This window comes from Salmo salar, chromosome 10 (genome assembly GCF_965601325.2).
Source record: "Salmo salar chromosome 10, fSalSal1, whole genome shotgun sequence".
Lineage (NCBI taxonomy): Eukaryota > Metazoa > Chordata > Actinopteri > Salmoniformes > Salmonidae > Salmo > Salmo salar.
In genome coordinates this window covers 84,020,870-84,043,196 of record NC_138300.1, presented here as the reverse complement: position 1 = coordinate 84,043,196, position 22,327 = coordinate 84,020,870, and the positions used below count along the sequence as shown (strand labels likewise).

Here is a 22,327-nt window from a genome sequence, read left to right as displayed (position 1 = left end):
GCCCGTTCCATGATCTCGCCATCACGGTTGACAACTCCCTTGTGTCCTCCTCCCAGAGTGCTAAGAACCTTGGCGTGATCCTGGACAACACCCTGTCGTTCTCCACTAACATCAAGGCGGTGACCCGATCCTGTAGGTTCATGCTCTACAACATTCGCAGAGTACGACCCTGCCTCACACACGAAGCGGCGCAGGTCCTAATCCAGGCACTTGTCATCTCCCGTCTGGATTACTGCAACTCGCTGTTGGCTGGGCTCCCTGCCTGTGCCATTAAACCCCTACAACTCATCCAGAACGCCGCAGCCCGTCTGGTGTTCAACCTTCCCAAGTTCTCTCACGTCACCCCGCTCCTCCGCTCTCTCCACTGGCTTCCAGTTGAAGCTCGCATCCGCTACAAGACCATGGTGATTGCCTACGGAGCTGTGAAGGGAACGGCACCTCCATACCTTCAGGCTCTGATCAGGCCCTACACCCAAACAAGGGCACTGCGTTCATCCACCACTGGCCTGCTGGCCCCCCTACCTCTGAGGAAGCACAGTTCCCGCTCAGCCCAGTCAAAACTGTTCGCTGCTCTGGCACCCCAATGGTGGAACAAGCTCCCTCACGATGCCAGGACAGCGGAGTCAATCACCACCTTCCGGAGACACCTGAAACCCCACCTCTTTAAGGAATACCTAGGATAGGATAAAGTAATCCTTCTAACCCCCCCCCCCCCCTTAAAAGATTTAGATGCACTATTGTAAAGTGGTTGTTCCACTGGATATCATAAGGTGAATGCACCATTTTGTAAGTCGCTCTGGATAAGAGCGTCTGCTAAATGACTTAAATGTAAATGTAAATGTAAGTGTAAGAACAAATTCTTATTTACAATGACGGCCTACACCGGGTTGAACCCACGGGGTTGTGGGTTCAATTCCCTTGGTCGACGGGTATGAGAAAATGTATGCACTCACTACTGTAAGTTTCTGTGGGAAGGAGCGTCCGCTAAGTTACTCAAATGCAAATTGTTGCAGGAGAATAATCTGATTTCAACAAGCACACCTGTATCCATAGACCTCTGAGTAGTTGTCTGTCTGACCACTCCGCAGTGTAATGTATTCTTTAGGGAAATGAGTCTGCATCTCAGCACAGAAGATCTAGGAGGAAACAAACATCGAGACAACAGATGATGAGGATGTGGCTGAATGAGGAAGTGATAGGAAGTTATTTTGACAGAGCACACACACACCTGCAGTATCCTGGACTTGACCTTCAGGTAGAACTCCCCATCCATCCTCACTCCCTGTCTCATCTGGACCTCTCTGCAGGACATGAACAGCTGACCTGTGATCAGGAAAAAGAAGAAGCACCTTTGGTTTTACAGTATTATAGGGGATGGTGCTGGATTGTAACGTAGGTCAATTTGAACATAACAGGATACTTAACACGGAAATTAAAATGACCTACCATGAAAAACAAAGTTAAAAAGTACCGGTATTAGAAGGTTATTTTAACTAATCATTTAACATACATTACCGTTCAAAAGTTTGCGGTCACTTAGACATTTCCTTGTTTTTGAAAGAAAAGCAAATTTTTTTTGTCCATTAAAATAACACTACTCCCTACAAAGCATTGCACGAGATCTTCAGTTTCTTGACAATTTTCTCAGAACAAGAATAGACTGACGAGTTTCAGAAGAAAGTTCTTTGTTTCTGGCCATTTTGAGCGTGTAATCGAACACACAAATGCTGATGCTCCAGATACTCAACTAGTCTAAAGAATGACAGTTTTATTGCTTCTTTAACCAGCATTACAGTTTTCAGCTGTGCTAACATAATTGCAAAATGATTTTCTAATGATCAATTAGCCTTTTAAAATGATAAACTTGGATTAGCTAACACAAGGTGCCATTGGAACACAGGAGTGATGGTTTCTGATAATGGGCCTCTGTACACCTATGTACATTCAAAATCAGCCGTTTCCAGCTACAATAGTCATTTACAACATTAACAATGTCTACACTGTATTTCTGATCAATTTGATGTTACTTTAACGGACAGAAAAAATGTGTTTTTCTTTCAAAAACAAGGACATTTCTAAGTGTCCGCAAACTTTTGAACGGTAGTGTAGATGTAGCGTATAATGGAAGAGTCCCCGTAGTGCTACAGTAGACTTCACATAGGTCAGTAGATGAACGTGTTCCACAAAACGTTAGAAGCATTCCAATAAATAAACAGCAGGAAAAACGCTACGAAAATGATTTGTATCTGGCCAAGGTGTGAGTAGGAGTTCAACACTGGGGGGCCTTGTTAAAAACATCTCTCTTTGTTTACATTCCCCCCACAGTTGTTCCTGTGCGGTTGGAGGCCAGATATTTCTTATTAGCTGATAGTATTAATACTTTACTGGTGAACCGGCTGTCAACCAAGCATTTTCACTTCGCCCGATGCCTGACTTGGCAAGAGACTTAACGGCAGAATGCTCCACAGTGAGGCCGTGTCTAAACATCTGAGATGTGGGGAATGAACCTGCAAACCTGGAGCCGACTCAGCTAACACACAGCCAGGGTCGGGATTGAAGGTCTCCCCCAGCCTCTGCCCCGGACCCAGTCTCGGATCCAGACCCAATCTCAGACTCAACTCCAGTCTTAACCCCAACCGTAGCACACTGCAAGCTGTCTGTCACCAACTCACTATTTATTGTTTCAGAAATCAATTTCTCCGAGAGAGGCGTAAAGTCAAGGTTAATGTAAAGTGTTAAAATAAAGAAACAAGTTGACATTCTATAAATACTATCAGCCAAATCACGATGGCAGTAGGCTGCTATATACAGCACAGTCTATTTAATACTATTACTATACACATTCCTGTTTGGCAATAAGCACGGCATGGATCAGAAAAGTTGGCAAGGAAAGCACATCTAAGTTTTAGGCCTAAGACTTCAGGGAGAGGCTGTGTAGAAATAGTGGAGATGAGTAGCAGAGAAGCTGTGTAGAAATAGTGGAGATGAGTAGCAGAGAGGCTGTGTAGAAATAGTGGAGATGAGTAGCAGAGAAGCTGTGTAGAAATAGTGGAGATGAGTAGCAGAGAGGCTGTGTAGAAATAGTGGAGATGAGTAGCAGAGAGGCTGCGTAGAAATAGTGGAGATGAGTAGTAGAGAGGCTGTGTAGAAATAGTGGAGATGAGAACCAGAGAGGCTGTGTAGAAATAGTGGAGATGAGTAGTAGAGAGGCTGTGTAGAAATAGTGGAGATGAGTAGTAGAGAGGCTGTGTAGAAATAGTGGAGATAAGTAGCAGAGAGGTTGAGTAGAAATAGTGGAGATGAGTAGTAGAGAGGCTGTGTAGAAATAGTGGAGATGAGTACCAGAGAGGCTGTGTAGAAATAGTGGAGATGAGTACCAGAGAGGCTGGTGTAGAAATAGTGGAGATGAGTACCAGAGAGGCTGTGTAGAAATAGTGGAGATGAGTACCAGAGAGGCTGTGTAGAAATAGTGGAGATGAGTAGCAGAGAGGCTGTGTAGAAATAGTGGAGATGAGTAGCAGAGAGGCTGTGTAGAAATAGTGGAGATGAGTAGCAGAGAGGCTGTGTAGAAATAGTGGAGATGAGTAGCAGAGAGGCTGTGTAGAAATAGTGGAGATGAGTAGCAGAGAGGCTGTGTAGAAATAGTGGAGATGAGTACCAGAGAGGCTGTGTAGAAATAGTGGAGATGAGTAGCACTAAAAGTAGTATTGTAGAGACTCACACTCTCTCTCTCGGCAGGCGGCCCGTGACTCGGGCCTCTCGGCTGGACGGCAGTGTTTGGACGGTTGGCCTTTAGAGGCCAGACACTCCAACCTGCGCTCCATCACTCCCGCACCACACGTCTGGGAGCACTGAGGAGCACATAAAGGACATCCGTTACATGGAAACTACTGACACACTACACACTCACCGTACAAAACAAAACTCTATCAAGTAACTGTTGTTTCAATACCATGACCTGATACTGTTTACCAACCCCTCTCTCTCTCTCCCCATTCTCTCCATCCCCCTCTTTCTCTCTCTCAAACACACTGAATCACACCTTGCTCCATGGGCCAACTTTCCAGTAGGCAGCTTGTGGGCAGTCCCTAAGGAGGCACTGTCTGGTGCCAGGCGGGTGGGGCTCTGGACAGTGGGGGCGGGACTGTGCAGCGGACTGGGCATCATATGGGTGCAGGGTCTGGGAGGATGGCATCACGGAGCAGGACACTATACGCTGCTGGTAGCCCACTCCACAGCTGGCAGAGCACTGGAAATCACACACAATGGAAATCACACCTTCGCGGATATAGAGACACGTGGAATAACACAACATATCCATTTGTCTTTGACGACCTAGGCTAGTCAAATACTGTTGGTCAATCGTTACATCGAATGACGCAAAGGTAGGCCTATCTAAAGGTATAATAATAATAATAATAATAATACATGGGATTTGAATAGCACTTTTCAAGGACGCAAAGTCGCTTTACAATTATAGAAATGAAAAAGCAACACAGACAGGAGGCAGGGGTTTCCTAAACCAAGGTTCCTACCTGTGACCACTCCCCTGTCATCCACGTGTAGTGGCAGGCTGCTCCGCTGCAGGGCTGGCGCAGGGCAGGGCAAGACGAGGGGTCACAGAGGGCATCCTGGACAGGGGTCAGCCCAGCCCCCACGCACAGAACCTTCCTGTTCCTCATACCCTCTCCACAGGTGACGTTACACTGCGGAGAACAGACAGAGGACGAGAACAATATGAGGGTCAGTCATCATGTCAACATCAGAAGGCATTATACGTAATACAAGTGTAACCTTGTCCCCAGTCTCAACTGCTACCGCATATAGATTCGACATAGAGAGAGAGAGAGAGCCGGCTGGCGGACGAGATTAATACAGTAAAGTGTGGAACAAAGGGTAATGTCTTCAGATTGGCATAGGGGGCAGTGTTGGACCGCTAGCAGCGATATCCCCAGAGAAGTTCTGCCAGGTTTGGTTGTTTCCTTAGCTCTCCAGATGGTCAAACTCCAGAAGAAAACGGTTCTGTCTAAAAAAAAAGACATTCTACACTTTATCCAGGAGAGGAACAGTATGCATGATATGAGATCTCACATTGCTTTCAAGAACAACCCCACAGATAAAGCAAACGGCACGTCATGGGTGGAGACTCGAGTTGGTATTGAGTGAATTCAAATGATGGTTTAGAGAGGTAGTCAATAGCGAAGACAGGTATGCCGATGTGAGAGTAGGCACACTACAGTTTGAATGGCTAAAGCATATGTCCTATGAAATCAAATAAGATATCAGTTTGGTTTGTAAGAATCTGTCATATTCTAAGCCCCAAATGGTTTCTGGGCCAGAATTGTCTGTTTGCTGAGACAGGAGGCTGTAAACGATCAGTGGAATGCACAGAAACACAGGCAGACAGGATCTGAGTGCGTGCAAACATTCCTACACCAGGAAGCAGCACAAAGTCCTTACATGGCGCTCATCTTTTTGTGTCCTGAACTTTGGCGACGGTGTAGGGGGGGGACATGAAAGAAAGAGAGGGGCCAAGGGTAGAAAACACTGAGTTCAAGGGGACTGCTCAGTGCTCACGTCACACAGTGTAGTGCCCCTCGACAAGACAAAAGCTGCAGATCTGATACGGATCAGTGCTTTGAGGTTTGGATGGGATTTATCATAGAGTGATGTTATCATTCAAACCCTCGTGTCTGATGCAGGAGTGCTGAGCTACCTTAGCGACCTCACAAACACAGCTGGTCTGGTCCACTTGCTCCAGTCTAGCGGAAAGAGCTGTGTCCGAGCGCTGCCAATAACAAATCTCCAGTATGATGATTTTATGTCTTTCTCTCGCACACAAACACCGTAACCGCTGTGTTCATTAAACACACATGCTAGCAACTGGAGTCTGCCTCTATTAACAAATGTATGCGAATATAATCAAATGATGAAATCGTATTTAAAAGCACATTGGCTCTCTGAAGTTCTGTCTCGGACATTCAACAAATTCTCTTCTCCTTGTGGGATTTTGGGGAAGCGGTGCATTAGGAGGTTTGGTGTTTTGTGTGCTTGTCCAGTCACCCACAAGACAAACACGTCCAGTGGACAGCCCCACTCCGTCACTGTGCCTCACACATGGCGGCCTTGCCTGGGTATTCTGGGGTGTTTTGGGGGGGGAGTTGGATAGTAAAGAGAGCACGTTGACGGTCGGCTACTGTTCAGACCCTGAACAGGACCCATAGCACATAGGGGTGAATTTAAAGTATGATGGGAGAAAGCCCAAACCTACAATAAGACAGTTATATGGAGGGGCTGGTGACGAGCCCCTGTTTGTGTCAAAGAAGAAGGAAGAAGAAGAGAAAAGGGAAGTGAAATAGAAAGAAGGAGATGGAAAGACAAAGAGAGAGATAGACAGCGGTCAATACTTACATCTTGCCACTCTCCGGCTGCCCAGGTGTAATGGAGACACTCAGTAGCCTGGCAGGGCTGGGCAGTGGCAGGATGGTTGTGGGCACCACACAGCTCTTCTCTCACCCGCCCTGTACCCTTCAGTCTGCAGTACACTTCTCTGTTCTGGACCCCTACTCCACAGGGGACAGAGCACTACAAATACACACAAACACACACGTTAGATTGCCTGGCACGCAACACACACTGACAGAAAGAAGCACACACTATATAAGTCTGTACACAAACTCCTTTAGCAGACACTTTTTATTCCAATGTTTTGGCGATTTTAAACTCAGAGTGAGAGATTTAATCATCTGATTACATTTCCAGCTCAGAGAACCTTTTTTGTCATTCCACTGTTAGTGTCATCAAATCAAATTGTATTCGTCACATGCGCCGAATACAACAGGTGTAGACCTTACAGTAAAATGCTTACTTACGAGCCCTTAACCAACAGTGTAGTTTCAAAATATATGGATAAGAATAAGAGATAAAAGTAACAAGTAATTAAAGAGCAGCAATAAAAAAATAACAATATATACAGGGGGGTGCCGGTACAGAGTCAGTGTGCGGGGGCACCAGTCTACATGTAGGTAGAGTTAGTTAATTAAAGTGACTATGCATAGATGACAACAGAGAGTGGCAGTGGTGTGGAGAGGGGAGGGAGGGGGGGGGGGCAATAAAAATTGTCTGGGTAGCCATTTGACTAGATGTCCAGGAGTCTTATGGCTTGGGCTGTAGCAACCAGATTTGAAATTAAACCAAAACACATACATTTTCCCATCATGTCCCCTCTCACCCTCTCTGACCGAGACTAAGTGTTACTGTTTTGTAACATAAACTCAGCAAAAAAGAAACGTCCTCTCACTGTCAACTGCGTTTATTTTCAGCAAACTTAACATGTGTAAATATTTGTATAAACATAACAAGAAACAACAACTGAGACATAAACTGAACAAGTTCCCCAGACATGTGACTAACAGAAATGGAATAACGTGTCCCTGAACAAAGGGGGGGTCAAAATCAAAAGTAACAGTCAGTATCTGCTGTGGCCACCAGCTGCATTAAGTACTGAAGTGTATCTCCTCCTCATGGACTGCACCAGATTTTCCAGTTCTTGCTGTGAGATGTTACCCCCCTCTTCCACCAAGGCACCTGCAAGTTCCCGGACATTTCTGGGGGGAATGGCCCTGGCCCTCACCCTCTGATCCAACAGGTCCCAGACATGCTCAATGGGATTAAGATCCGGGCTCTTCGCTGGCCATGGCAGAACACTGACATTCCTGTCTTGCAGGAAATCACACACAGAATGAGCAGTATGGCTGGTGGCATTGTCATGCTGGAGGGTCATGTCAGGAAGAGACTGCAGGAAGGGTACCACATGAGGGAGGAGGATGTCTTCCCTGTAACGCACAGCATTGAGATTGCCTGCAATGACAACAAGCTCAGTCCGATGATGCTGTGACACACTGCCCCAGACCATGACGGACCCTCCACCTCCAAATTGATACCGCTCCAGAGTACAGGACTCGGTGTAACGCTCATTCCTTCGACGATAAACGCGAATCCGACCATCACCTCTGGTGAGACAAAACCGCGACTCGTCAGTGAAGAGCACTTTTTGCCAGTCCTGTCTGGTCCAGCGACGGTGGGTTTGTGCCCATAGACGACATTGTTGCCGGCGATGTCTGGTGAGGACCTGCCTTACAACAGGCATACAAGCCCTCAGTCCAGCCTCTGTCACCCTATTGCGGACAGTCTGAGCACTGATGGAGGGATTGTGCGTTCCTGGTGTAACTCAGGCAGTTGTTGTTGCCATCCTGTACCTGTCCCGCAAGTGTGATGTTCGGATGTACCGATCCTGTGCAGGTGTTGTTACACGTGGTCTGCCACTGAGAGGATGATCAACTGTCCGTCCTGTCTCCCTGTAGCGCTGTCTTAGGCGTCTCACAGTACGGACATTGCAATTTATTGCCCTGGCCACATCTGCAGTCCTCATGCCTCCTTGCAGCATGCCTAAGGCATGTTCACGCAGATGAGCAGGGACCCTCGGCATCTTTCTTTTGGTGCTTTTCAGAGTCAGTAGAAAGGCCTTTTTAGTGTCCTAAGTTTTCATAACTGTGACCTTAATTGCCTACCATCTGTAAGCTGCTAGTGTCTTAACAACTGTTCCACAGGTGCATGTTCATTAATTGTTTATGGTTCAATGAACAAGCATGGGAAACAGTGTTTAAACCCTTTACAATGAAGATATGTGACGTTATTTGAATTTTTACAAATTATCTTTGAAAGACAGGGTCCTGAAAAAAGGACGTTTCTTTTTTTTGCTGAGTTTATATGCTTTGTTTAGTCTGCCGGGTTTGATTCACAGGCTTTAAAGGAAAACTCCACACAAAAACTATATTTTGGTATTTGTTTCATAAGTCCATTGTTGACATAGTCCCAAAATATTTTGCTTGTCATCAATCACATTTTCAAGATATGGAACTTCCAAAATACAGAAATCATCCCCATTTGATGCATTTTGCATCATATGATGCTGCGTTTTGACCAATACAAACACAGAAATATGTTTTCCTCTGAGCCTGCATTCGTCGTGCCTGTGTGAGCCGTATTGTCAGTTCACTCACAGGTCTATCACATGGCCCATCTCTTTGAAGCCATTGAGAATCCTACCTGCATGCCGAAGAAGCTCTCCAGAACATTAGAAAGAGGTTTCCTAGACAAAAGATTAAGCCTTATCCTGGACTGAGAAGCATGTTTAATGGAGACGCTCCACTCAAAGTGCTTTTTAGTCCAGGACTAGCTTAATCTAGGTCTGGAAACCAACCCCCAGGGTTCTAGAAGAAAGCTGTGTAAATACTATAGAGCCACATGTACTGTAAGTACCATATTTCCAGTTCGATCATTTATACAGTAGGCTATATCATGTTGTACTACAACTGTTTGCAGGCCTACGTCGTCATTTCTATAGTGTGCGGTTAGGTGAAGTTTTACTCCTTATGTTTGGAAGGAGAACAAAAGGCATTAAGGGGAATCTGAACTCAGATGAAGGTTTAAGCCGAAGAACGAGGCCTCATTTAAAGGCTCGCGTTTTTAACATCCCATAGCGGGGTGTAATAGAGCCTCCTATTGAGATTTGAACAACAGTTATGGGTTAAGAAATGTGATTCTAATCTCTTTCCAAGAGATTTTTGGTTTTCATTGCTGAAGATCAAATTTATCACAGTTGAGCTCACTATTCAATGTTGGACTATTCACTATTCAATGTTGGACTATTCACTATTCAATGTTGGACTATTCACTATTCAATGTTGGACTATTCACTATTCAATGTTGGACTATTCACTATTCAATGTTGGACTATTCACTATTCAATGTTGGATTATTCACTGGACTATTCACTATTCAATGTTGGACTATTCACTATTCAATGTTGGACTATTCACTATTCAATGTTGGATTATTCACTATTCAATGTTGGATTATTCACTATTCAATGTTGGATTATTCACTATTCAATGTTGGACTATTCACTATTCAATGTTGGACTATTCACTATTCAATGTTGGACTATTCACTATTCAATGTTGGAGTTGAGCTTCTCCAGAGACTGCTGCGCTCTACCCATTTAGTACGTCTGTTTGACATAAACATAGAATAAGAATATACTAGAATATGAACTAGTTATTCTAATTCTATGGGTTTTGATTGGATAGGACAGCGGAACACGGAACACGCCTTAGCACAGTGTGGTTGACCATAAAGAGGCGGAACATGCAGCTGTCACAGACGAATCAGTGGGATCGCCGCCACTCCACTCCCGAGCACGGGCCGCCCCACACCAAGATCTCCACAGGCAGTCCTCACCCCTTCCTCATTTACCCTTCTCACACCCCCATGTACCCCTTCACAGACCCCCATTCAGAGGCGACTGTGAGGGGGTTGAGTGGCTAGCTGCTGAAAAGCCCAAACGGTGGGTGCTGAGGTTTCCAAAGTTGTCACAGGCATGAACGTTTAGATATAAAACATGTCTTTATGTTATAGTTGTGGATTTCATGGTTTCTGGTGGTATGTGGAGGGAGATGATTGCTTCCAGACACCAGGGAGGAAGAGTGAGAGGGAGAGTGAGGCCCTTAAGGGGAGTGGTCTCATGTGGGAAGACAGAGATGGGTTACCACTGCAAGCCCAATTGGGATTTTACAACCGCACTTTAGGCATTGAGAGCAGTGTGAGTTCACTTCATACAAGACCTGTTGATCTCGCTTTGCTCTCCATCCTATGTCCAACACAAAAATAACTTAAATATATAATTAGAGTGAGAGAAGCAGTGAAAATTGTGTGTGTGTGTGTGTGTGGGGGGGGGGGGGGTAATATAATATATTGGCATGAATATATACTGACAAAAGCACATATCATAGCATACCACAGGTTGCAGAGGGACCTACCATTTTTGGGGGGAGAATGACTGTGAGAAGGTCATAAGGTCAGACTTTTGAAAAGGGCGTTTTACTCCAAAATGTATGAAAATAAAATGATGCTGACATCTAAAATATAATTTCCCCTCCAGAAATGAGCCCAATATAACATATTGGTCCATATTACCTTCAAGCTGCATACTGGACCCTATCCCAACTAAACTACTGAAAGAGCTGCTTCCTGTGCTTGGCCCTCCTATGTTGAACATAATAAACGGCTCTCTATCCACCGGATGTGTACCAAACTCACTAAAAGTGGCAGTAATAAAGCCTCTCTTGAAAAAGCCAAATCTTGACCCAGAAATTATAAAAAACTATCGGCCTATATCGAATCTTCCATTCCTCTCAAAAAAAATTGAAAAAGCTGTTACGCAGCAACTCACTGCCTTCCTGAAGACACAATGTATAGGAAACACTTCAGTCTGGTTTTAGACCCCATCATGCACTGAGACTGCACTTGTGAAGGTGGTAAATGACCTTTTAATGACGTCAGACCGAGGCTCTGCATCTGTCCTCGTGCTCCTAGATCTTAGTGCTGCTTTTGATACCATCGATCACCACATTCTTTTGGAGAGATTGGAAACCCAAATTGATCTACATGGACAAGTTCTGGCCTGGTTTAGATCTTATCTGTCGGAAAGATATCAGTTTGTCTCTGTGAATGGTTTGTCCTCTGACAAATCAACTGTACATTTCGGTGTTCCTCAAGGTTCCGTTTTAGGACCACTATTGTTTTCACTATATATTTTACCTCTTGGGGATGTCATTCGAAAACATAATGTTAAATTTCACTGCTATGCGGATGACACACAGCTGTACATTTCAATGAAACATGGTGAAGCCCCAAAATTGCCCTCGCTAGAAGCCTGTGTTTCAGACATAAGGAAGAGGATGGCTGCAAACTTTCTACTTTTAAACTCGGACAAAACAGAGATGCTTGTTCTAGGTCCCAAGAAACAAAGAGATCTTCTGTTGAATCTGACAATTAATCTGGATGGTTGTACAGTCGTCTCAAATAAAACTGAAGGACCTCGGCGTTACTCTGGACCCTGATCTCTCTTTTGAAGAACATATCAAGACTGTTTCAAGGACAGCTTTTTTCCATCTACGTAACATTGCAAAAATCAGAAACTTTCTGTCCAAAAATGATGCAGAAAAATTAATCCATGCTTTTGTTACTTCTAGGTTGGACTATTGCAATGCTCTACTTTCCGGCTACCCGGATAAAGCACTAAATAAACTTCAGTTAGTGCTAAATACGGCTGCTAGAATCCTGACTAGAACCCCAAAAAATTATCATATTACTCCAGTGCTAGCCTCCCTACACTGGCTTCCTGTTAAGGCAAGGGCTGATTTCAAGGTTTTACTGCTAACCTACAAAGCATTACATGGGCTTGCTCCTACCTATCTTTCCGATTTGGTCCTGCCGTACATACCTACACGTACGCTACGGTCACAAGACGCGGGCCTCCTAATTGTCCCTAGAATTTCTAAGCAAACAGCTGGAGGCAGGGCTTTCTCCTATAGAGCTCCATTTTTATGGAATGGTCTGCCTACCCATGTGAGAGACGCAGACTCAGTCTCAACCTTTAAGTCTTTACTGAAGACTCATCTCTTCAGTAGGTCCTATGATTAAGTGTAGTCTGGCCCAGGGGTGTGAAGGTGAACGGAAAGGCTGGAGCAACAAACCGCCCCTTGCTGTCTCTGCCTGGCCGGTTCCCCTCTCTCCACTGGGATTCTTTGCCTCTAACCCTATTACAGGGGCTGAGTCACTGGCTTACTGGTGTTCTTCCATGCCGTCCCTGGGAGGGGTGTGTCACTTGAGTGGGTTGAGTCACTGACGTGGTCTTCCTGTCTGGGTTGGCGCCCCCCCTTGGGTTGTGCTGTGGCGGAGATCTTTGTGGGCTATACTCGGCCTTGTCTCAGGATGGTAAGTTGGTGGTTGGAGATATCCCTCCAGTGGTATGGGGGCTGTGCTTTGGCAAAGTGGGTGGGGTTATATCCTGCCTGTTTGGCCCTGTCCGGGGGTTTCATCGAATGGGGCCACAGTGTCTCCTGACCCCTCCTGTCTCAGCCTCCAGTATTTATGCTGCAGTAGTTTATGTGTCGGGGGGCTAGGGTCAGTCTGTTACATCTGGAGTATTTCTCTTGTCTATTCCGGTGTCCTGTGTGAATTTAAATATGCTCTCTAATTCTCTCTTTCTCTCTTTCTTTCTTTCTTTCTCTCTCTCGGAGGACCTGAGCCCTAGGACCATGCCTCAGGACTACCTGGCATGATGACTCCTTGCTGTCCCCAGTCCACCTGGCCGTGCTGCTGCTCCAGTTTCAACTGTCCTGCCTGCGGCTATGGAACCCTGACCTGTTCACCGGACGTGCTACCTGTCCACGACCTGCTGTTCTCAACTCTCTAGAGACAGCAGGAGCAGTAGAGATACTCTCAAAGATCGGCTATGAAAAAGCCAACTGACACTTACTCTTGAGTTGCTGACTTGTTGCACCCTTGACAACTACTATGATTATTATTATTTGACCATGCTGGTCATTTATGAACATTTTAACATCTTGACCATGTTCTGTTATAATATCCACCCGGCACAGCCAGAAGAGGACTGGCCACCCCTCATAGCCTGGTTCCTCTCTAGGTTTCTTCCTAGGTTTTGGCCTTTCTAGGGAGTTTTTCCTAGGGAGTTTTTCCTAGCCACCGTGCTTCTTTCACATGCATTGCTTGCTGTTTGGGGTTTTAGGCTGGGTTTCTGTACAGCACTTTGAGATATCAGCTGATGTACGAAGGGCTATATAAATACATTTGATTTGATTTGATTATCAGGCAGGTGTGCTATTTAGCAATAAGCACATGCTGCTGCTGAAAAGTCAGGTTCTAAAAATGGTGCATTTGACTAATTTATTGGATTTAAGAAATAAGTGTTGCCTAGTAACACTACAAAGCTCCATGATCCTAACAGTGGCCTTCAAAACTGCTTTGAAAAGTGTGTTTTCCTGCGACTGCATTAAGAATGTACAATGATGACTGGGAATGCATATTTCTCGCCCTGTGCGGCACTCACAATTTGAATGCGCCTCGAGATTAATATTATTTTATCTCATAGAATACGACAGGCGGAACAATTGAATAGGTCAACTATTCTACTACAGTATGGGGTTGTCTGATTTTGCTGTTGCTTACTTGTGTTGTTGGCTGTGGAAAATGTAATGTGTACAACAGTTTTTCATTAGATCATTCAAATAGTTTAACGAAAGGTACCGGATCTCAGCTCTGCCCGGCTCTCATTTGGATCATAGGTGTCGAGTCTCGGACCTGGCGGGACTCAGGTCTCAGACCCGGCGAGACCCCAGCCCAATTTAACCCCTGTATATATCTTCTCTAGAGTGTGTTTTATGGACAGATACAGATATTTCCTATGCTCCCTCCACCTCCGTCCACCTGACAAAGCTCCCTCCACCTCCATCTCCTTTACTCTCTGGTGGCCTTGTGATACATTTGGGCTCATGGCTTTTCACCTCTCCCTGCGCTGGCCCCCCGGCTGTGCCTTCTGACACAGTGTGACTCTGGTTCCATAAGTGCTGTCACACCCCTGACACAGTCGCCGCACGCTCGTTAGGCAGACACCAAGAGTGTGTGGTCGGCTCCGCCAGGACTGTGACCTCACAGGTCCCCCACCACCTCCCCCTCCCAGTTTTATTTATTTTATTTCACCTTTATTTAATCAGGTAGGCCAGTTGAAAACAAGTTCTCATTCTCATTTACAACTGCGACCTGGCCAAGATAAAGCAAAGCAGTGCGACAAAAAACAACAACACAGAGTTACACATAAACAAACGTACAGCCAATAACACAAAAGAAAAATAGAAAAATCTATGTACAGTGTGTGCAAATGTAGAAGAGTAGGGAGGTAGGCAATAAATAGACCCTAGAGGCAAAAACTTGACACAACTGTGGGAAGCATTGGGATCAACATGGGCCAGCATCCCTGAGTCTATGCCCTGACGAATTGAGGCTGCTGAGGGCAGGGGGTGGGTTGTTCTTAATGTTTGGTATACTCAGTGTATATTGAAAAAAACTGGAAGAAATATTTTGTATAGTGAAATGTTTTTATGAATATCGCTAGTAACAACAGAATAAACACATTTTGAATGACATAACTACAGAAGAAAAGAGGAAAATATCTTCTTTCTAATGATGTCAACGTTATTTTTCAGCTCCTAATAATGAGCAAATTACACTCATTGGAGAATCTGATGTGACTTTTTTGTAGCAGGTTAGGAGAATTAACGTATCAGGTTAGGAGAATTAACATATCAGGTTAGGAGACTGAGTTACACATGGAATAAACAAACATACAGTCAATAACACAATAGAAAAAAGTCTATATACAGTGTGTGCAAATGAGGTAAGATACGGGAGGTAAGGCAATAAATAGACCATAGTGGCGAAATAATTACAATTTAGCAATTAAGCACTGGAGTGATAGATGTGCAGAAGATGAGTGTGCAAGTAGAGATACTGGTGTGCAAAGGAGCAAAAAAAAAAAACAGTATGGGGAAGAGGTAGTTGGATGGGCTATTTACAGATGGGCTATGTACAGGTGCAATGACCTGTGAGCTGCTCTGACAGCTGATGCTAAAAGTTAGTGAGGGAGATATGAGTCTCCAGCTTCAGGGATTTTTGCAATTCGTTCCAGTCATTGGCAGCAGAGAACTGGAAGGAAAGGCGGCCAAAGGAGGAATTGGCTTTGGGGTGACCAGTGAAATATACCTGCTTGAGTGCATGCTACGGGTGGGTGCTGCTATGGTGACCAGTGAACTGAGATAAGGCGGGGCTTTACCTAGCAAAGACTTAAAGACTTGGATTGGAGATGTTTAATGTGAGTCTGGGAGGAGAGTTTACAGTCTAACCAGACACCTAGGTATTTGTAGTTGTCCACATATTCTACTTCAGAACCATCCAGAGTGGGGATGCTGGACGGGCGGGCAGATGCGGGCAGCAATCGGTCGAAGAGCATGCATTTAGTTTTACTTGCATTTAAGAGCAGTTGGAGGCCATGGAAGGAGAGTTCTATGGCATTGCAGCTTGTCTAGAGGTTAGTTAACACAGTGTCCAAAGAAGGGCCAGAAGTATACAGAATGGTGTCGTCTGCGTAGAGGTGGATCAGAGAATCACCAGCAGCAAGAACGACATCATTGATGCATACAGAGAAAAAAGTCTGCCCGAGAATTTAATCCTGTGGCACCCCCATAGAGACTGCCAGAAGTCCGGACAACAGGCCCTCTGATTTGACACACTGAACTCTGTCTGAGAAGTAGTTGGCGAACCAGGCTAGGCAGTCATTTGAGAAACCATGGCTGTTGAGTCTGCCGATAAGAATGTGGCGATTGACAGAGTCGAAAGCCTTGGCCAGGTCGATGAATACAGCTGCACAGTATTGTCTCTTATCAATGGCGGTTATGATATCGTTTAGGACCTTGAGCGTGGCTGAGGTGCACCCATGACCAGCTCGGAAACCAGATTGCATAGCGGAGAAGGTACGGTGGGATTCGAAATGGTCGGTGATCTGTTAGTTAACTTGGCATTCGAAGACCTTAGAAAGGCAGGGTAAGATAGATATAGGTCTGAAGCAGTTTAGGTCTAGAGTGTCTCCCCCTTTGAAGAGGGGGATGACCACGGCAGCTTTCCAATGTTTGGGGATCTCAGACGATACGAAAGAGAGGTTGAACAGGCTAGTAAATAAATAAATAAACCTACCATTAACATTATAGACTGATCATTTCTTTGTCAGTGGGCAAACGTACAAAATCAGCAGGGGATCAAATACTTTTCCCCCCTCACTGTAGGGGTTGCAACAATTTCGGCTGATCATTTTAGAAAGAGAGGGTCCAGATTGTCTAGCCCTGCTGATTCGTAGGGGTCCAGATTTTGCAGCTCTTTCAGAACATCAGCTATCTGGATTTGGTTGAAGGAGAAATGAGGGAGGCTTGGGCAAGTTACTGTGAGGGGTGCAGGGCTGTTGACCACGGTAGGGGTGGCCAGGTGGAAAGCATGGCCAGCCGTAGAAAAATGCTTATTGAAATTCTCAATTATTGTGGATTTATCGGTGGTGACAGTGTTTCCTAGCCTCAGTGCAGTGGGCAGCTGGGAGGAGGTGCTCTTATTCTCCATGGACTTTACAGTGTCCCAGAACTTTTTGGAGTTTGTGCTGCATCAACTACAGTTCAGCATTTAACACCATAGTACCCTCCAAACTCGTCATTAAGCTCGAGACCCTGGGTCTCGACCCCGCCCTGTGCAACTGGGTCCTGGACTTCCTGACGGGCCGCCCCCAGGTGGTGAGGGTAGGTAACAACATCTCCACCCCGCTGATCCTCAACACTGGGGCCCAACAAGGGTGCGTTCTCAGCCCTCTCAGCACGCCTCCAACTCAATCATCAAGTTTGCAGACGACACTACAGTGGTAGGCTTGATTACCAACACCGACGAGACGGCCTACAGGGAGGAGGTGAGGGCCCTCGGAGTGTGGTGTCAGGAAAATAACCTCACACTCATGTCAACAAAACAAAGGAGATGATCGTGGACTTCAAGAAACAGCAGAGGGAGCAGCCCCCTATCCATATCAACGGGACAATAGTGGAGAGGGTGGAAAGTTTTAAGTTCCTCGGCATACACATCATGGACAAACTGAAATGGTCCACCCACACAGACAGCGTGGTGAAGAAGGCGCAGCAGCACCTCTTAAACCTCAGGAGGCTGAAGAAATTCGGCTTGTCACCAAAAACACTCAAACTTTTACAGATGCACAATTGAGAGCATCCTGTCGGGCTGTATCACCGCCTGGTACGGCAACTGCTCTGCCCACAACCGTAAGGCTCTCCAGAGGGTAGTGAGGTCTGCACAACGCATCACTGGGGGCAAACTACCTGCCCTCCAGGACACCTACACCACCCGATGTCACAGGAAGGCCAAAAAGATCATCAAGGACAACAACCACCCGAGCCACTGCCTGTTCACCCCGCTATCATCCAGAAGGTAAGGTCAGTACAGGTGCATCAAAGCGGGGACCGAGAAACTGAAAAACAGCTTCTATCTCAAGGCCATCAGACTGTTAAACAGCCATCACTAACATTGAGTGGCTGCTGCCAACATACTGACTCAACTCTAGCCACTTTAATAATGGAAAAATTGATGTAATAAATGTATCACTAGCCACTAAACAATGCCACTATATAATGTACTCTATACCATCTACTGCATCTTGCCATCTTGATGTAATAAATGTATCACTAGCCACTTTAAACAATGCCACTTTATATAATGTTTACATACCCTACATTACTCATCTCATATGTATATACTGTACTCTATACCATCTACTGCATCTTGCCTATGCCGTTCGACCCTCGCTCATTCATATATTTTTATGTACATATTCTTATTCATTCCTTTACACTTAAGGTAGTTGTTGTAAAATTGTTAGGTTAGATTACTTGTTAGATATTACTGCCTGGTCGGAACTAGAAGCACAAGCATTTCGCTACACTCGCATTAACATCTGCTAACCATGTGTATGTGACAAATAAAATTTGATTTGAGGATGCACATTTCTGTTTGACAAGCCTTTGCTTTCCTAAGTGCCTGTGTATATTGGTTCCTAACTTCCCTGAAAAGTTGCATATCGTGGGGGCTATTCGATGCTAATGCCGTACTCCACAGTATGTTTTTGTGCTGGTCAAGGGCAGTCAGGTCTGGAGTGAACCAGACCAGACCATATCTGTTCCTGGTTCAATTTTATTTTGAATGGGGCATGCTTATTTAAGATTGTGAGGAAAGCACTTTTAAAGAATAACCAGGCATTCTCTACTGACGGAATGAGGTCAATATCCTTCCAGGATACCCGGGCCAGGTCGATTAAAAGGCCTGCGCGCTGAAGTGTTTTAGGGAGCATTTGACAGTGATGAGGAGTGGTCGTTTGACCGCAGACCCATTACGGACGCAAGCGATGAGGCAGTGATCGCTGAGATCCTGGTTGAAGACAGCAGAGATGTATTTTGAGGGCAGGTTGGTTAGGATGATATCTATGAGGGTGCCTGTGTTTACGGATTTGGGGTTGTACCTGGTAGGTTCATTGATAATTTGTGTGAGATTGAAGGCATCAAGCTTAGATTGTAGGATGGCCGGGGTGTTAAGCATGTCCCAGGTTAGATCACCTAACAGCACAAGCTCTGAAGATAGATGGGGGGGAAATCAATTCACATATGGTGTCCAGGGCACAGCTGGGGGCAGAAGGTGGTCTATAGCAAGCAGCAATGGTGAGAGACTTGTTTCTTCGTTGGATTTTTAAAAGTAGAAGCTCAAATTGTTTGGGCACAGACCTGGATAGTAGGACAGAACTCTGGAGGCTATCTCTGCAGTAGATTGCAACTCCGCCCCTTCTGGCAGTTCTATCTTGTCGGAAAATGTTATAGTTAGGGATGGAAATTTCAGGGTTTTTGGTGGCCTTCCTAAGCCAGGATTCAGACACGGCTAGGACATCCGGGTTGGCTGTGTGTGCTAAAGCAGTGAATAAAATAAACTTAGGGAGGAGGCTTCTAATGTAACATGCATGAAACCAAGGCCTTTTCGGTTACAGAAGTCAACAAATGCGAGCACCTGGGGAATGGGAGTGGAGTTAGGCACTGCAGGGCCTGGATTAACCTCCACATCACCAGAGGAGCAGACAAGGAGTAGGATAAGGGTCGGCTACGTTCGGAACAGAGAGTAAAAGGAGCAGGTTTCTGGGCGCGGTAGAATAGATTCAATGCATAATGTACAGACAAAGGTATGGTAGGATGTGAATACAGTGGAGGTAAACCTAGGCATTGAGTGATGATGAGATAGGTATTGTCTCTAGAAACATCAATTAAACCAGGTGAGGTCACCGCATGTGTGGGAGGTGGGACATGAGGGTTAGCTGAGGCATATTGAGCAGGGCTGGGGGGTCTACAGTGAAATAAGACAATAATCACTAACCGAAACAGCAATGGACAAGGCATATTGACATTAGGGAGAGGCATGCGTAGCCGAGTGATCATAGGGTCCAATGAGTAGCTGGACGGGCTGGAGACACGGCGATTCAGACAGCTAGCGGGCCGGGGATAGCAGGCTAGCAGAAGGGCCTTAGAGGGATGTCGCGACGGAAGAAGTCTGTTGTAGCCCCCTCGCGCAGTTACGTCGGCAGACCAGTCGTGATGGATCAGCAGGGCTCAGTGTAGTAAAAGTGTCCAGGCCAAATGGCAAAATAGGTATAGTAGCCCAAGAAATTGACTGATGGACCACTTCAGCTAACAGTTCGGTATGCTCTAGAAAGCTAGCAGGCCGCGGCTAACAGGCTAGCAGATGGGCATTCAGGGGACGTCGCGACGGAGGAGCCTGTTGAAAAACCCCTCGGGTGGATTATGTTGGTACTCCAGTCGTGATGGATCAGCGGAGCTCTGTATCGGCAATAAAAGGGGTCCAGGCCAACTGGCAAAATAGGTATTGTAGCCCAAGGAGTGGCTGATGGACTTCTTCAGCTAGCCGGGAGATGGGCCTAGCATAGGCTAGCTCCAGGCTAATTGGTGCTTGCTTCGGGACAGAGACGTTAACCAGGACAAGCCAATCAGGATTGCAGCTAGCTAGCTGCGATGATCCAGGTGAAGAGGTTCAGAGTTTGCGGTAGGAATCCGGAGATATGGAGAAAAAGGAGTCCAATAAGCTCTGAGTTGAATCATGCTGTGCAGACTGGCAGGAGTTGTCCAGGTTAAAGGTTAGCTGATGACCGCTAGCAGTGGCTAGCTGACTACTAGCTAGTAGCTAGTTAGCTGGCTAGCTGCTGTTGGGGGTTCCGGTTCTAAAGTAAAGAAAATAGCAGATCCATACCACATTGGGTGAGGCGGGATGCAGGAGAGTATGTTGAAGTTGGGGTTAAGAAAAATATCAAAAATATATGCGAAGAAAAAAAAGATATAAAAAAAGATATATATATATAAAGATATATACACGGGACACGACAAGACGAAGACAAAAGATGCCTGACTGCTACACCATCTTGGAGAATAATAAAAAAAAGTGTCTCTCCTGCGCCTGCCCTTTGCACTGAAGTGTCTTGATTGCAGCCAGTCCAGCACTTCAGTAACCTGCTGTGCTTCGTGAATGATGATGTCTCTCTTACCACCATGCTTTTATCTGTGTTGGCCCGCCAACCTGGCTGTCCAAGTCTGGAGCCATGTGCAGTCTGACGTCCGTCTGTAGAAAGTAGGTACCTTCTTGCATTTGTGATGTTTGAAAAGTGTGAATTGCACGTTCAAAATGTTGTCTAGCATGCTGCATCGGAGCAGCAAAATGCACCAGAAAGGCATTGGTCAATTAACCAATGCTGTCTTGAAAATAGTCCAAGAAAGGTAAAGGAACTAGCCTGATAACTAGTCAACCCCAGAAGAGGAAGAGAAAGCACAGCACAAGCTTTTTGGTGTTCCCATAACATTTCCTCTCTCAAGTATACACGTCTAGTGAATTGCATAAACAGTTATGTAAATCCAGCCTGTGGTGTTTAACTCACATCGGAAGGACATTGGAATATGTAAACTGCTTAGTGATAGGACAGGTTCTTAGTGAGTACAGTACTCTATATCATCTACATCTGTGTTTGAGTTGTGTGTCCCAGCTGCTAGAGGTGACTGTTAGCATTAGAGGGGCCCGGGGGTATTTTGAGAGTGTGTGGGGACGGGGTGGCGTGAACACCTACCTCGCTCCACCTGTTGGCTTTCCAGCTGGGGCATCCCCGGGCTCGGCAGGCCTTTTCTGTCCGGGGACGTGACAGATGACTGCAGTGATCTTCCTCTATTTGGGTTTGGTTTGGGTAAACACAGGCTATCTCCCGCTGCTTGGTCCCACGGCCACAGCTCACAGAACACTAGAGAGAACGACAGGGAGAAAAAAATGGAAATGGCGGCAGTGAGTGTAGAGGTTCTACTGAAAGCTTTTCCAACGACATTTGTTGAAATAATGCTGATACCAGCTGCTCGGAGCCATGTTCTAAAATGTATATAAGTATCCAACACACTGCTTTGCTCAATATAGAATCTCCAGTGTATGAGATGGAGCTCTTGATTTGTTACCGCATCTCATGGCCAAGTAAACAAGCAATAAACCACGTTTGGCTAAACTAATCATGAAAAGGATCTCTGTAAAGCATCCACTGAACACCCAGGTTTGAATGCAGTCCCGTCTTTAACCTGTAAACACTGAACTTAGTGTAGGGCACAAACTAGAGAGAGAGAGAGAGAGAGAGAGACACACACACAAGCTTAGGAGAGAGAAGACTCACAGAGTTAAAAGAACAGGATGCATACATATGGCTAGACAATCATCTGGTTTCAATAAGAAGCTG

The 22,327-nt window shown here is 45.6% G+C and overlaps 1 protein-coding gene across 1 annotated transcript in view; it reads right to left on the bottom strand.

The window, feature by feature from the left end:
* Nucleotides 1-22,327, bottom strand: part of LOC106560968 (A disintegrin and metalloproteinase with thrombospondin motifs 20) — a 131,842-nt gene that overhangs the window by 7,470 nt on the left and 102,045 nt on the right. Inside the window, exons 28-34 of the mRNA XM_014124457.3 lie at nt 21,683-21,850; nt 6,412-6,585; nt 4,536-4,706; nt 4,043-4,249; nt 3,722-3,851; nt 1,229-1,323; nt 1,042-1,136 (exon numbers count right to left, since the gene is read on the bottom strand). Of these exons, the coding sequence (XP_013979932.2) occupies nt 1,042-1,136; nt 1,229-1,323; nt 3,722-3,851; nt 4,043-4,249; nt 4,536-4,706; nt 6,412-6,585; nt 21,683-21,850 (1,040 nt within the window). The remainder of the gene's footprint in view (nt 1-1,041; nt 1,137-1,228; nt 1,324-3,721; nt 3,852-4,042; nt 4,250-4,535; nt 4,707-6,411; nt 6,586-21,682; nt 21,851-22,327) is intronic.